The sequence below is a fragment of the Camelus dromedarius genome, chromosome 15 (assembly GCF_036321535.1).
Source record: "Camelus dromedarius isolate mCamDro1 chromosome 15, mCamDro1.pat, whole genome shotgun sequence".
Classification (NCBI taxonomy): domain Eukaryota; kingdom Metazoa; phylum Chordata; class Mammalia; order Artiodactyla; family Camelidae; genus Camelus; species Camelus dromedarius.
Window position 1 is genome coordinate 47663579 of NC_087450.1, and position 15183 is coordinate 47678761.

Consider the following 15183-nt stretch of genomic DNA (forward strand, 5'->3'; position numbering starts at 1 on the left):
TATATTACAGGAGAAAAAAATAATAAAATAGCAGTTGAACCATAGCAAGAATTGTTGGTTGGAAGGTGGTCCTAGAGGCTGAGCTTCTTAAGGGCAGGGGGAACCTTTTGATATTCTTAGTGTCTCCAGTGTCCAGTCCATTGCTTAGCCATCAGAGGAACTTGTTAGAATATTATTATTTATAAATGTCTATTAATAATAAAATCTCTGTAACAACTCAGTAAAGGTAAGTATCTCCATTTTGCAGACAAGGAAACCAAAGTTTATCATGTTGGATAAATGAATAAAATGTTTACATAAAAGTTGCTTTTCAACATCAACTTGTTATTAGCCACGTGAGTACATTTGAATAGTACTTGCTTTACAGTTAACAAAACACGTTTGTCAGTATGGGTACCCTTGTCGTTAGAGGTGTATTTTAGAAATGGTCATTCAGATGATACCACTGTTAGAAATGTGAGAGCTAGCTGCTTGGGGGGTGGTATTGGTTGCTGCATGTCTAAGATGTATTTATGTAGTCTTTCCCTTTAATTAATAAATGTCTGTGTATATTTTGGACCTTAGCTTATAGTATATCTTTGCTATAAATAAATTACTTAATGCTTATTCTTATAATCACAAACTCCCATGGCATGGAAATAGTGTGGTTATTACCATGTTTGTCATAGCTCGGCAGCTTGGAGGAGATAGCTGTAATTTTCTTTTTATGGTTTAGGCATGGGCCAAATGGAAAAACATGGACTAATTGTTTTGTATATAACTATAACCCAAAATCAATTTGAAAGGTACAAGCAGTGAATCATTTAAATGGACAAAGCCTATTCTACTTTTAAATTTAGCTTTGAAATCTATCATTACTTCAAGAAAATGGGCTATTTTATACTTTTTGTACTGTCTTCACAAAGCCTACTATTGAAAATGAAGAAATAATTGTCTTATTTATTAATTATGTCTGAGTGCTTTTTGAAAGCACTGTAAAAAGAGCAGAAGGAGTCATTTCTAAGAAGAGCAGGCATATGACAAAGCCACAGCTGTAATTTTCTTGTGACTGCTTTTATGAGTTCCTTATTAGTTTTTGTAATGCACAGTGTACTTTTAGGTATTTAGAAATGTAAAAAGAATTTTCTAAAAGACCTTTTTGTAAGGGAAAACAAATTAGACTTACTTATAGTGTGATTTGTCTTAAGTGGCAGACTGACTTGCCTCTAGTATAGTTGTTTCAAATTAATAACAAGGGGCAATTCCTTCTATTGGCAGTTACAGCTGACCCATCATTTGGATTAATAAATACATATCTTTTAGGTGAATTTCATGACCTAAAGTTAAGACTTTAAAAAATGCCCTCTAGTTGTTCAGAAATGTTGTAGCCTGTCCCAGTTAGGTTACAAGAACTTTAAAGCAGTGGACAAATACTGAGCCTTTCCTCTGTGCCACGTCTGTGGGTACTAATGCTAAGGACACAGTTACAACTGGTCCTCTGCACCAGGCATTAAAGGGTCAGTTTCCCAAACTGCTTTTAAGAGAACAGGGAATGATTGTGGCCGTGTGTATGTATGTGCATACACATGTGTGCCAGAACTGCTTTACATTCATCTAGGTTAAACTGCAAGTTTCTAAGAAGGGTTTTGTATGAACGGAGAATTCATTGACCAAAATTTGAAAACGAGTGACAGGACATATATCTCATAATCACTCTCTTACTTAACAACTTTCAGTGGCTCCCATAGGACAATGCCCAAAATCTTGTCATACTGCATAATAATTTTCTGCATTACCTTTTAAGAATGTCAGTAAAGCAGGGCCTGCAAAGCCTAGCATTATAGCCTCTTCAGGTGCTAGCTGGTAGGTATTTACTTTTTTCCCCCTCTTCTTAGTATCTCTTATTACCACCTTAGCTGTAAACTCTAGACGGAGATCTTTTCTATGACTCCATAATGAGCACCTGAAATGGTCCTTAGTGCTATTTTTAGTTATCCTATTGGTATCACAGCAGAAAACATGACTTGTCTTTTTTATTTTTTTTGTGACTGTCTTTTATACAGGCTGAGTTCTGAGAAATTATCAGACTTTTGTATCACTGAGGATAGCTAGGAACCAAGATACTCTGAACGAAACTCCCCAGAAAGGAATAAATATAAAAGCACCCTGTGGTCTTACCATAGAGGTGGGCACAGGGACTGATGATTAAAAGCACAGCAGCCCCTTTCTCATTTGACTTTCTCCGTCTTACAGCACTGCCTCTTCATTAACTCAGTTCTCAGCAGAGAAACAGCCAGGACTTCTTGGAGACAAAAGAGATAGATAAACTAGCCAAGATAATGGGGCCCCATATTGTATATATGACATCATGTGACATGCTATCAATGAGTCTATGAAGGAACCTAACAGTACCTATTACCAGTCCCTTCCTTCTTATTCTTGAAACAATTCCAAGTCATCACTGATAGAACAACCCTGACAATGGCCAAGAGCTTTTCTCACTTGTGCCAACTAAAAGAAAAATCTTAGCCACACTGCCGCAGGCTCCTCTGACATACACATAACCCATATCAATAAACGGGCTGATTTTAAAACCCGACTGAAAATTCCTGTGAGTTACAGTAAATGTAGATGAAAGTAAGCAGTATATGTAGAAACAAGTTCAGAATCATAGATTCTTCTCAGAAGTAATTCCACAATGTAAAGTTAGAGCAAATCTAGATGAAAGTAAGCACACATTTCTTTTCAGAAGTAACTTCCCAAAGTGAGTTAGTGTATGGCTCAAAACCTTCATTTGTTTAGATGCACAAAGTGTACTTTTCCAAGAGGGGAATTCATCCCTCTTACTCTTAAGTCCAAATTTCATGATCGATCACCATAAGTGCTCACATGCCACATTTGATTGCTAAGCTATGGGATTTGAACACAATATATTCCTTCAGTTAAATTCAGAATTGTGAGATGAGTGGCAAGTAATACCTACCTTATAGGGCTGCTTAGAGGGTTGGTGGTAATTTTATTTAAAAATTAGAAATAAATTAGAAGAAATCAAAAATAGAACAAGGCCCAGCATGTACAGTGGGTACATCAGAGCTACAGGTGTCCACTGTTTTTCTAAAGTTCCTTCACACCACTTCACTTTTAGGAAAGACCTTCATGAGTACCTGTTTTTGCTACACAGAAGAAATCTGGAGAGGATTTTTGCTTTTATGAAAAAAGGTGAAAAGTGAAAATACTGTTTAGAGCCTTTTATAGAGGCAGCATGAAGCCGGAGCAGTGAGACTGTCACCACCAACCTCCATCCCCTGGAACTACACTTAACACCTCAGCATTAACCGTCATAGCTTTAAACTGTGTTGTCTGTGAGCATCTGTGCTTTTATCTGAATTTACTTTGTGCATCCTAGCAAGATGTGTCCTAAAGTAATTGCTTCTTCACTTTACACCATTTCAGCTTATGAAAGGTTTCATAGGAACATTCTACTTTCTACTTTCGGAAAGCGGGAGAAACCTGTATTGTATTATCACTCTCCTGGCTACTCCTTTCCACTGTTTTTTTCCAAGGGCAACGGGTTTGTGTGGTCCTTAAAGCACTTCCTACCTTCAATAAGGAGGGACAGGAATTTGTCAAGCATAGAGCCTTTATTTTACATATCATTTCCAAAGAGGACATTGTTTAAGTCAGCAGAATTTCCGAGAGAGAAAGTGACGGCAAAGGTAACTGGCTCAAGTCCCTCTGTGTACACCAAGTACATTTCATGTCTGAGCACCTTGTGTGTCTGGCTTAAGTAAAGGTAAGGCAGTGTAGATTGTGCGAACAAGAAATCTGTGTTCTGTGATCAGAATGGCTACTACATGCATCACGCAAAATGCACAACCTGAAACATTTCAATCTGCAACCAAAGTTTCCTCAAGCAAAGATGTGCGTGGACAATGATGGAACACATACAGAGCCTTGGGCTGAGAGAATGGATAATGCTGTGGGGCAGTGAGGTTAGCACACTGATCAAGAGCCCCAAGCAGGAGGAGCCGTCCCAGTGGCAGAGCAGGCTAGGAGGGTGAGCAGCAGCCGTCTCCAGCCACCTTGAGTTCCTGCCTTCACTCTAAGTTGAGCAGCTCCACGTCAAAGATGAGGGTGGCATTGGGAGGGATGACACCAGGGTGGCCCGTGGCTCCATACGCCACATCAGGGGTGCAGGTCAGCTTCGCCCTCTGCCCCAAGCTCATCTAGCAGGGATAGGGGCAGATGGGGAGAGGAGAAAGAGGACCCAGCTTGATTTAAAAGAAAAAAGTAAGATAACTATGGCATTTTCCCAAACCATCCTCATAATAACTCTGAAGATCTGAGATGCATTTTATATGTGGCACACTGAAATGATGCTAAAAGCTGTAACAAATGCAGATTCTGCCTTAGACTAGCAGAGACTTGACTGCGGGACAGTAACTTCTACAAAGTTGTCTCAAATTCATTCATCCAGCAAATTTTGCTGGTTATTCAATTGGCGTATGGCCCAAAGACTTCTATTTGTTCATAATTGTTCCTCACCTTCCAAAGAAGCCTAAGGACAGTGTATAAAGCACACGTACATGTATATACTCAAGTAGGTAACAAGAGCAGCTCATTAGAGAGGTTTAGAGATTATAGGCCACAGCGAGGACCATCATATGCCTTCATGGATCAAGGAAGAAGAGTTTGAACTAGGGCTTATCACAGCAGTCCTCAAGAACCCATCTGGCATTAGTGGGACAATTGGTGAAATTTGAACAATCCATTTAAAAATTTTGAATAACCAATTCAAAGATTTGAACTGATTGGTTAATAGTATTGTATCAATATTAATGTCCTGGTTTTGATCATTGTACTATGGTTGTGTAAAACATTCACATTTGGGGAAGCTGGAGAAAGAGTACATGGGAACACTACTATGTCTGCAATGTTTTTGCAAGTCTGAAGTTGTTGTTGCTGTTTTTTAAGTTTTAAAAAAGATACACTTTGGCCTACCCCACCCCAACTCTTCTGCTGCCTCAGTCCCGAACAGCTGGTAGCTCACAGGCTTGCTTAGAACTAGCTAGGGAGATGTGCTTGGGATGAGAGCCCCCAGTGACACAAAGGAATCATGCTGGTAATCAAAGGGGTGGGGACACAAGGCCAGGACTGAAACTAAGTGGCATCACCATGCCCTAGCAGTAGAGTCAAAGTAGTAGTGGTCTGTGATAGGGTGAGGGTGGTGGGCCGAGTGCTGAGTCCAGGCCCTCAGCGCCTCAAATCCCCCTTAACAAGGATCCTCATCCTACCTGGGCTGCACCCTCTTCAAAACCTTTGATGACTTCCTGTTTGCCAATTCTGAACTTGAAAGGTTTGTTTCTGTCTCTGGATGAATCGAATTTCTTTCCATTTTGGAGCATTCCTGTGAAAGCAGAGATAGGGTGGAAAAGAGCTGTGGTTATGAGTTAACTCCCAAAACAGGTTCAACATGTCAGAAATGGAACTCCCATTGTGCACAAACCTGCTCGTTTTCCCATCCTCCCCATCCATCCTATTGGCCAAATGAGAAAGCTGGATACTTTCACATACAGCCTATCACCAAGTCCTATATGTCTTTGGAGTTCAACTATTTTGTCCATTTATTTTGGGGGGGGGGGGATGTGGGGGAAGGTAATTAGGTTTATTTATTTTTAGAGGAGGTACTGGGGATTGAACCCAGGACCTTGTGCATGCTAAGCATGTGCTCTACTACTTGAGCTATACTCTCCCCTCCTATTTTCTCCATTTCTATTACCACCACCCTGAGGCCTCATCAAGCCATCATGTCTCACCTGTGTACAGGAACCACCTCTACCTGGTCTTTTTGCTCTGCTCTTACTCCTCCATTCCATTCTCCACACTGCACCCAGAATGTTTGGTTTTTTGGTTTTGTTTTTTTTTTAAACACATACCTGATCATATTACTCCCTTGCTTAAAATGCTTCAGTAACTCCCCATGGCAGAATCCAAACACCTACCTTGTATCCAGGCACTTCAAGATCTGGCTACTGTCTGCCTGATAAGCTTCTCTCTGCCCTCCCCTTTTTTTCCTTTCCCTGTCCTATTCAGGTCACACCTTTCTCAAATACTTCTGCAGGTTACAACTTTTCTCATACCACTTCCTTTAGCCTGAAGGTCTGTTTTCCCAGGCATTTCAATCTCAGATTGAGTTTGAAACCTAGTTTTCCCAAGGTTTCCCCAACATGCAAAATGCAAAGGTCGTATGATCCTTTACTGCAGTGAACAGAATAAAGTGACCTAGCCAGTCAGTAGTGGCCTCCAGACCCCATTCAAAAGGGCTGTTTGAACCCAGATCACCCCGAGTTGTCTTCAGCAGTTGGGAACATCTCTCAGCCTCCAGCCACAGATACCTTGTCATTCCTGATGTACATGTGTTGTCTCAATCCCACTGCCAAAACCCAAGAGCTGCTCTATTTCAATTCTAATTGGTGTCTCTAGCTTAAAGAGCAGACCTGTAAATGATGCTATTCACTTCTTATGGCCCATGCACCACAACAGAAGGAAATTTGGGACCAGAAAAAGGCCTGGTCTGTAAATTCAGAGACTAGATTCTGACTTCACTCTGGCACTAACTCATTGTGTGAAGTTAGGCAAATCACGTCCCTTATAGCCTCAGATTTGCCACATTTAACATGAGAAGTCTGGGCCTGCTTAGCGTCTGAGCATCTGTGATTCCACTTCGTAATTCCTACAACTTAAATGTATACAAGAGACATTCTTATTTACCTACTTTTGGGGCAGAATAAATTGGGCTCTTGCCCTGAGTACTAAATCAGGCAAGGGAGAAAACCCTATGGCTACATGAAGATACACACAGATGGATACTTCTGTATCAAATATGGGAGATCAAATACAAACTCACGCATACACACAGGTTGCTAAGATATTCAGAGATGCGCATGCATGCTCACGTGCACTTATGCACACGCACTCAGAAAACCCCGATGGCCAAACAGATGCTACGAAAATATTTAGATACACAGATATACTAACATTCACAGACACACACTTGTACAAATATACATATGGATATGCACACAAACACACTCACTCACACATTCACACAAACCATTTAAAGATTAGCTTTCTCATTCTCCAATTTCTTCAGGTTTCAGATGACTTAATCTACTTCAGACTATATACAGTTATCTACTGCTGCAGGTTCAGCCAAAACCATGCAGTCCAGAAACACACCCAAAGATATATGGTGACCTGATTTGCAAAGGTGCCACTGCAATGCAATGGATAAAGGATGATTTTTTTTTTCTTTAATGAATGTTGCTGTATCAGCTATATATGCCTATGGGGAAAAAATGAACCTATCCCTCCTGTCTCACCTACACATAAAAAAAATCAATTCCAGATGAATCACAGACCTAAATATGAAAGATAAAATAATAAAGCCTCTATAAAATACTAAACAGAATAATATCTTCCTGACCTAGGAATAGATAAAGATTTCTGAACTGAACACAAAAGTACTAACTATAAAAGAAAAGATTGATATGTAGGACTTCATTAAAATTAAGAATTTCTGTTCAAAAGATGCCAATAAGAGTAAAAAGGCAAGCCATAGCATGGGAGATGTTTGGAATAGGTGTAACCAATGAAAGACTCATATCCAGAATACATAATAAACTCCTACAAATCAGTAAGAAAAAGACAGACAACCTAATTTTTTTTTTAAGTGGACAAAATTTGGGCATACTCAAGAGGCTAACCGGATGGCCAGTAAGCACATGAAAAGGTACTCAACTTCATTAATCATCAGGGCAGTGCAAATCAAAACCACAATGAGATACCCTGAGCACCCACCAGAGTGGGCCAGAAACCTGACAATACCAAGTGTTGATGAGGCTGTAGGAGAACTGGCACTGTCGTACATTGCTGGTGGCAGTGGAAATTGGAAGGCTGAGAACAGAGAGAACCCTGTGCCCCAGCAATTCCACTCCTGGGTATAAAGCCAACCAAAATGTATACATATGTGCACCAAAAGATATCTACAAGACTGTTCAAAGCAACACTACTCCTAATAGCTAAAATCCAGCAGCAACCCAAATGTTCACCAACTGCAGAGAGGATAAACTATATACTCAAACAATGACTTGTACAGGAATAAAAAAGAGCAGCAAACTACTCCGGATAAATCTCACAGGTATAAAAAGTGAAGTAAGTAATATAATGAGTGAAATAAGCCAAATCCAAAAGATTACATACTCTACGATTCCATTTATATGAAGTGCAAAAGTAGGCAAAACTAATGCATAGGGACAAAACATTAGAAGGCTGGTTCCCTTTAGGGAGGTGTAATGCCTAGGAGGAGGCATGAGGGAGACTCCTGGGGGTGCTGGAAATGTCTATGATGATCTAAAGGATGGTTATATAAGTGTGATCACTTTTGAAAAATTTCACTGAACTGCAAATCTTAGAGTTATGTTCTCTACTGTATTTACATTTAATTTAAAAGTTTAGCAAAAAATCCCATACAGTCTCCTGTTGGGTTTGATAAGACAGTCCCTCCCCAGACCAGAGCCACTCATGGCTGATGTCAGTGTTTAATGCACATTGCCTTCTGTATTGTGAAAACTCTTTTCAAAAGGATGTTGTGGTTTCAGTAACTTGATAAGTACTGGTCTGTCTGCAACATGTAGAACAGATAAATCAATTACACAGGTCAGAGGCCCCAGAAGACTCATGGTAATTAGGCCACATCACCGGGAGATAAAACACAGCTCTAGCCCGCTGACGTCAGCGACTGGCAACACAGCTATTGAGAAATACCCACACCGTCTGCCTAGAATTAACCTGGCACTTCACCCTGGCCCAGAGAATTGCTAAAAATGGCCCCATCTGAATATGTCCTAGGAATTAAACTGGCCTTGCTTTCTGCTAAGTGGCTGTCACCAGGTTTGCCACATTGGGAAGCAAGTCACAAGGCAGAACACTCACCCACCTTGGAACAAACACCTGCTCATGATCTTCCTGCCAGCCGTCCTCAGGAATTTCATCTAGAATGTTCCTCAGCCCACCTGGCCTTCCAATCCAGATCACCCCAGGGGGCTGAGCAGAGATGTGGGGCCCCCCTCTGGCTCCCACAGCACCTTGAGGCAAGCACTGCCATCACCCATCCCTCACATGGCGTCAGAGCCTCTGGTTGACTTGTCTGCCTTTCTCCAACCCCCACAGCCCCAGTGAAGGTAGGGATTCTTGTGTGTGTGTGTGCGCGCGCAGCATGTGTCCAGTGCCTAGAACAGAATCTTGCACACAATAGGTGCTCAATAGCAATAGGCTGAATTGAATAGTCTATTTCTGAAAAAAGAAAGGAAATTCTAAGGAAGCCAAATTCCTCTTCTAGAATAAATACTGTTGGATGAAAAGGGAGTCTATAGGGAGGGTCAGGGCTCTCAGAGCTGTAAGAGGAATTTCCAAGTACTAGACAGAACCAGGAGGGCCAGGGCTCCACCCCGCCTGCAACAGACAAAAGGGGAGTGGAGGTGGCTGGCTCAGTTAGAGGCTAGCACCATGATGGCTCTTGCTGGTGTAAGTGGGAAGGGGTTAACCTTGTAAGCCCCCTTTCTCATCCCCTCAAGGCTGACTGGGAGGAATGGGAGGGACAGCTGGTCAGAAGGAGACTTGTCTGCCTTAGGCCTTGGGCCTGATCCAGCAGGGAAGATACCACTGGAGAGGAGTGTCAGAGGAGAGACCTGCCTGGGGAGGAGCAGGTCTGGATGAGGGCTAAGGGAGCGAGGCCTACCTGTGTAGTGCACCACACACGTCTGGCCCTTCTTGGGGAATGTCCTTCCTGCAAGGAGACATTAGGGCAGATGAATGAACAGCATACAGGAAAAAGTCGCCTGGGACATTTCAGGTGTGATGTGACCAAGACCTATGACCCAAATTCCTCTCCATACCATGGAGATGCCCATGGCTCCAGGTCTGGCTCTTGCTTTGTATGAACCAGATTAGTCACTTCACCTCTCAGTCCTTGATTTGAATTTTATTCCCTTGGGTTCCTCAACTCCACTCTCTGCTGGTTCTTTTCATTTCTTTGATTGCTCTTTTTACTTCCCTTCATCAATTCCATGAGCATTTCTGACAGCCTGCTCTCTGCCAGGCCTGGACTAGATTCCAGAGACACAGAGCAATATATGAACTCATGAAGTTAGGGACACAGACACATAAATAATAGACTATAATGCAGGGTGATGACTGCGCTCAAGAATGAATAAATACAATCATTCACAAATGTTTACTGCATAACTACTACATGCAAGACCTGGGCCTGATCTCAGGATACACCAGTAAATCATACAGACAAGATCCCTACTCTTTTGGAGTTTACATTCTAATGGAGGGAAACAAACAATACTCAAATAAACGAGACAACATAGATAGTGATAAGTTCTCTAAAGAAAATAAACAGAATGATGAATTAGGCAGAGATTTAGTGGGATAGGCCATTTTAGAATGGGTGGTCCGGGGCAGCCTCTCAGAGAAGATGACATTTGAGCTGAGATTTGAATGATGAGCAATGTGCTGGGAAAAGCACTGCAGGAAGAGGGAGCAGCAAGTGCACAAACCACGAGGCAGGAATGGATCAGTGCATTTGCAAAACAGAAAGGAGCCTAGAAGACTGGAAAGATGGAAGAAGGTGGAGACAAGTGGGAAAGAGCCAGATCATACAAGGCCTTGCAGAGCTGGGTTTAATTCTAAGTGGAACAGGAAGCCACTAGAGGGTTTTAAGCAAGACAATGACATAATCTGAATTAAGATTTTATAAGATCACTCTGGCTGCTATATGTAGGATGGACAGTTAGGCGCCTGTTGCAATAACCCAGACAGAAAATCAATGATGGCTTGAATTAACGTGGTTGGCAGCAGAGAAGAGAGTAAAATAGATGGGAGATATATTTTGGCATCAGAGCTGACAAGGCATGCTAATGGCTTGGAGATGGGATCCAGGATAGGGTGAAGGAGAAAACAAGCACGATGCTTGGGTTTTACATCTGGGCGACAAGAAGGATGGAGGAGCTAATTCCTGAGATGGGGAGGACTGAGGAGGAACAGATTTGTGTGGGTGGCAATCTTAAGATGCCTATTAGACATCTGAGTTTATATTGCAAATAGGCAGAGGGAAAGTCTGCACTGGAGGTATAAATTTGGGTGGGATTTAAAGCCATGGGGCTGGATAAAAAAAGCCTTGGGAGGGCTAACAGCTGAGCCAATATTTAGATGGGGGCCCAGAGGAGGGAGCAACTGACAGAGTGTCAGGTAAAGTATCTGAGAGGAGACAATGGTTAAACTGAGTCTTAAAAGATGAGTAGTTTGCCAGAGGAAGTAAAGGAGATAATCTGGGAAGAGTGAGCCACATGTTCAAAGGCCTCAAGTTGAGCAGTAGTGGGAGCCCATCTGGTTCCCTGCTGTAACCCCAGGGCCTAGCACACAGTATATGTTCAATAAATATTTGCTGAATGACTGGTGTATTTAACAACTTGCAGACAGCTCAATAAAACCAGAGGAAAAGTTGGTGGTGGGGGTAGGGACTGGTAGAGATCAGGCTCTAGTGTGAAAGGTAACAGGAGGCTATATCACTGTCTGCCTAGAGAAAGAGATGGAAGATTCATTAAAACATTTTATGCCTAGCGAGGGGCATGGTCAAATATGCACTTTAAAGAATCCTCAGACTGTTATGGGGAAAACAGTGGGGGTGAGGTGGGAGGCCAGATGCAAGGCCAGGGGCTGAGACTGGAGGTGAGGAGACCAGTTTAGAGACTGCAGAAATCCCAGTGAGAGATGACGATGGCCTGAACTAGAGCAGGGACTGAGGAGATGGAGCCTTAGAGATACTCAGCAAGAGAACTTGGCAGGATTTGGTGTGGGTCCAGTCAAGACAGTCATCCTGAATACAACAGCATAGTTGTTGAAATATTAATTGGTACATCCCCCTTCTGGGATACAGCACGGTAGCTGGCCCTTTTGTGCTTCCTTGACTCAGAGGTTTAGACTGACCTAAAAATAGAAGGCCAAAGCTCCTTCAGGCTTTCCCTAAATATCTGATCCCCTTCAAGAGAAAATGCCCCTTGTCCTTAGAAAAGATGAAGAAACTCTAAAGGCTTCTGTGAACCAGAGAAGGGAGAAGAGGCCTCCAGGCCTCCGGCAGAACTCTATGGCAGTGCCCTGGGGTGGGTGACAAGGCCTCAGGGAGATGTTTCCTGGGACCCAGAACCATGGTTCCCAGCATGGAAAAAGAAGCCTATACCTCCTGGGTGATCCAAGGCTGTGGCTGGGGCTTCTAGAGACCAGTGCTTTTCTTTAAGGAGGGTGGCCTGGAACCAAAAATCCCCCCAATTTCCTGTGGGGGGTGTCAATAATGTCTGACATGCAGTTTGCCTGTCAAATTCTGCAGAAATGGGGGCTCCAGTCTGAATTACTGTTGATTCAAGAAATAAAGAAATAGCTACTCCTTGCACATCCAGATTCAGTTACACAAGGGTAACGCCTGTAATATCTGGCTTGGGAAAGTTAGTGGTGCCAATCCTGAGGCAGGAAACAGGGAACACAGAGGAGCGCTTGAGAGTGGGGAAGCAGAGGAGCATGAGTTCTGTTTTGGACTTGCTGACTTTGAGGGATCCGTGGGATGTCCAGGTAGAGGTTGAGCAGAAGCTGGATAAATGGACCACCGTGAACTCAGATTGGAGGTCTGGGCTGGAGGCTTAAGTTTGGAGGCCATCGGTTTGAAGCCCATAATGAAAGTCATGGGAGTGGACAGGATGGCCGGAGAAGCTGAGTGGGGCAGGAAGGATAAAGCAAGATGCGGAGGCAGGAGAGGGTGTTCTCCCTTTCCAGACTGGCTCTGTCCTTACAGCGTCTCACCGCCCAGATCGCAGAGGGCTGCCAGACAAGAGGCCCGGCGGCAAGCGCGTTAGAAGGGGGCTGCCCCGAGCAGAAGAGACCCCAAAGCATGTCGTTTCCCCTGTTTCCAGAGCTCACCCAGCAGGGCAGGGAAGCGGAGCAGTAGCGGAAACCTGGGAAATCAGCAGTAGTAGGTAACCGAGTGGTTCCAGCCGCGGCAGTAGCAGCCAGAGGCCCCCGGGGCGGTGGCGGGCCGCAGACCCCAGCCTCCCGGCCGCCGCCTTCTTTCCTCTAGGTGAGCAGGAGAGGAAAGGGATGGCGAAGGATGTCTGCTAGATCCCCAACAATCCCGTCTGGGCTTTTCTCCCGCCGCCCCCATCCTAGGCCCGCTCCCCCTTCGGCACCCTCCGCGCCACCTCGTTATCGGACCCCCGCCCGCCGGGCTCCGCCCCGAGACCCCTCCTCCTCCCCCAGCTCCGCCACCCGGTACCGTCTCCCGGAGAGATGGTCTCGATCTCCACGCCCATCGCGGTCCCACTGGCCCCGCCTCCGAGGGTCCCCGCTGTTGCCCTGACCCCGGCTCAGCTCCGGCCCTGGCCCGCTGGCGTTCCTGCTTGCCTCCCCGCCGCCACTGCAGAGTCGGAGGAGGTGCGGCTGGAGTCGGGACCTGCGCGGGGAGGGGCCACCGGGAAGGGGGCGGCGGGGCGGAGCGGCGCGGAAAGGTGGGGTCGACCGGGGCGGGGCCCGCGGGAAGGGACCCTGACGCGGCTGCTCTGGAGCTTGACCAGGCTAAAGATCATTAACCTACTGACTGGGAAGGAAGGTGAGGGAGGCATGCAGACAAGCGCATTTACCCGCGCACCCACCCACCCATCTGTCCATCCATCTATACATCCATCCATCCATCCATCCATCCATCCATCTGTTCAACACATTTATCTCCACATTTAAGCTCCAGGAGTCAACTCGGTCTCACAGACTAGGGGAAGAAGGCTGGTAACTAAACCAACACTTTAATTAGATGCGTTCACCGCCATAGAGTTCAGAACGTTATGGAAGCACCAGAGATGTAGCTACCCCAGCTAGGCAGCCCGAATCTGCAGGGGCAAGCTGGGGTTGAGGTGGGGTTAAGGGGGGGGGGTCGGGGGAGGGATGGGGGAGGGGAAGAAACCAGTCATTACTGACCCTCCTGCACCCAACTTAAACCCCTCTTCTCCATCCCACGCACAGGTGGGTTCCCACCTTTCAGGGCAGAGAACTATGTCCTGGGGGTACCAACTGAATTAAGACAGAATTGCTGTCCCCGAGGAATTGAATCTGAATCTGTGATGGGTGGGGTCACACAGTAACAGCGGTGGCGTGATTCTGCTGTGGGATGACTGAATGAGTTCTACCTTGAGTTCCTCCTCCACGCAAGACCCTTCGCCTCCACCCAAAGGAGATCCAGGAATCTGGAAAGACATTTTTTTGGAGGAGTTAACGTTTGCTTGAAGAATGAATGAGACTTTAACTTTTGTTTCATTTTTTTCTCATTCTTCAACGCATTGCTGCAAAAACTGATGTATGATTCTGACGAGTCGGCGCCGGAATATAGGCATGGGGAGAAAAGCCAGGGCAAAGATGTCCAGAGTGGGCCCGAGAGGTGTTCTTCCTCCACTTCCCCTCCCACCACTCTCCCAGATGATTAGGGCAGAGACTTAAGTTACCAGCATTGATGAAGGAGGGCTGGTTGTGTTGTTCAAGAAACATGACGATCTACCGTACTGTGAGGGTCAGGGTCTGAAATTCCCCACGGGCTGCTCCAAGGCGGGGCCCAGAATGTCCCAGGGGTATAGCTGGTCTTAGCCTAGTGTCGCACTAGCTCCTTGAGCTGTGGCCACGGGCAGGCACTGTTGGGGTAAGTGTAGAATAGGAGTTTGTAATTGGGACAGGTCCGTGGAGCGGCTTCAGTTAAATGCACACCATTTTGTGAACGGATAAGAACATTTTTCTGAGGAGATTTTTATCTTATTTTAAGGAGGGCTGTGACTCCTTCCCATCCCCGACCCCCACCACCTCCACCACTTCCACAAAAGAAAGGTTAAGGAATTGTGTTGACTCTGGGGCTCCCGGACTCGTTCTTAGACTAAGAGAACCGATGAGAAGTGGGGGAAGGCGCTAAACCTCTCACGGGAGAACTTGTGGCAGGCTTACCGTCGGTGGTGCTTCTCGGGGAATACAACTCCCAGAGGCCCGTGCGGCAAAGCCCGAGCTTATTGGCCAGTGGGAAGGACCCTATCCTAACGGACACATATAAAAGCCAATAGG

At 45.0% G+C, this 15183-nt stretch overlaps 1 protein-coding gene across 3 annotated transcripts; it reads right to left on the reverse strand.

Annotated features, from left to right (window-relative positions):
• Positions 1-3601: 3601 nt before the first annotated feature.
• On the reverse strand, positions 3602-15088 carry FKBP1B (FKBP prolyl isomerase 1B). Of its 3 annotated transcripts, none has more exons than XM_031466659.2 (6): positions 15070-15088; positions 14271-14327; positions 13367-13507; positions 9779-9826; positions 5274-5386; positions 3602-4205 (listed from the first exon to the last, which is right to left on the reverse strand). In XM_031466659.2, the coding sequence occupies exons 3-6, from the start codon at positions 13401-13403 to the stop codon at positions 4077-4079; spliced, it is 327 nt and encodes a 108-aa protein (XP_031322519.1). In that variant the 5' UTR covers positions 13404-13507; positions 14271-14327; positions 15070-15088; the 3' UTR covers positions 3602-4076. The 3 variants fall into 3 exon arrangements, with proteins under 3 accessions (XP_031322519.1, XP_031322522.1, XP_031322521.1); XM_031466661.2 differs by having other exon boundaries at positions 4126-4250; XM_031466662.2 differs by lacking the exons at positions 13367-13507; positions 14271-14327; positions 15070-15088 and adding an exon at positions 13015-13111.
• Positions 15089-15183: the final 95 nt, after the last annotated feature.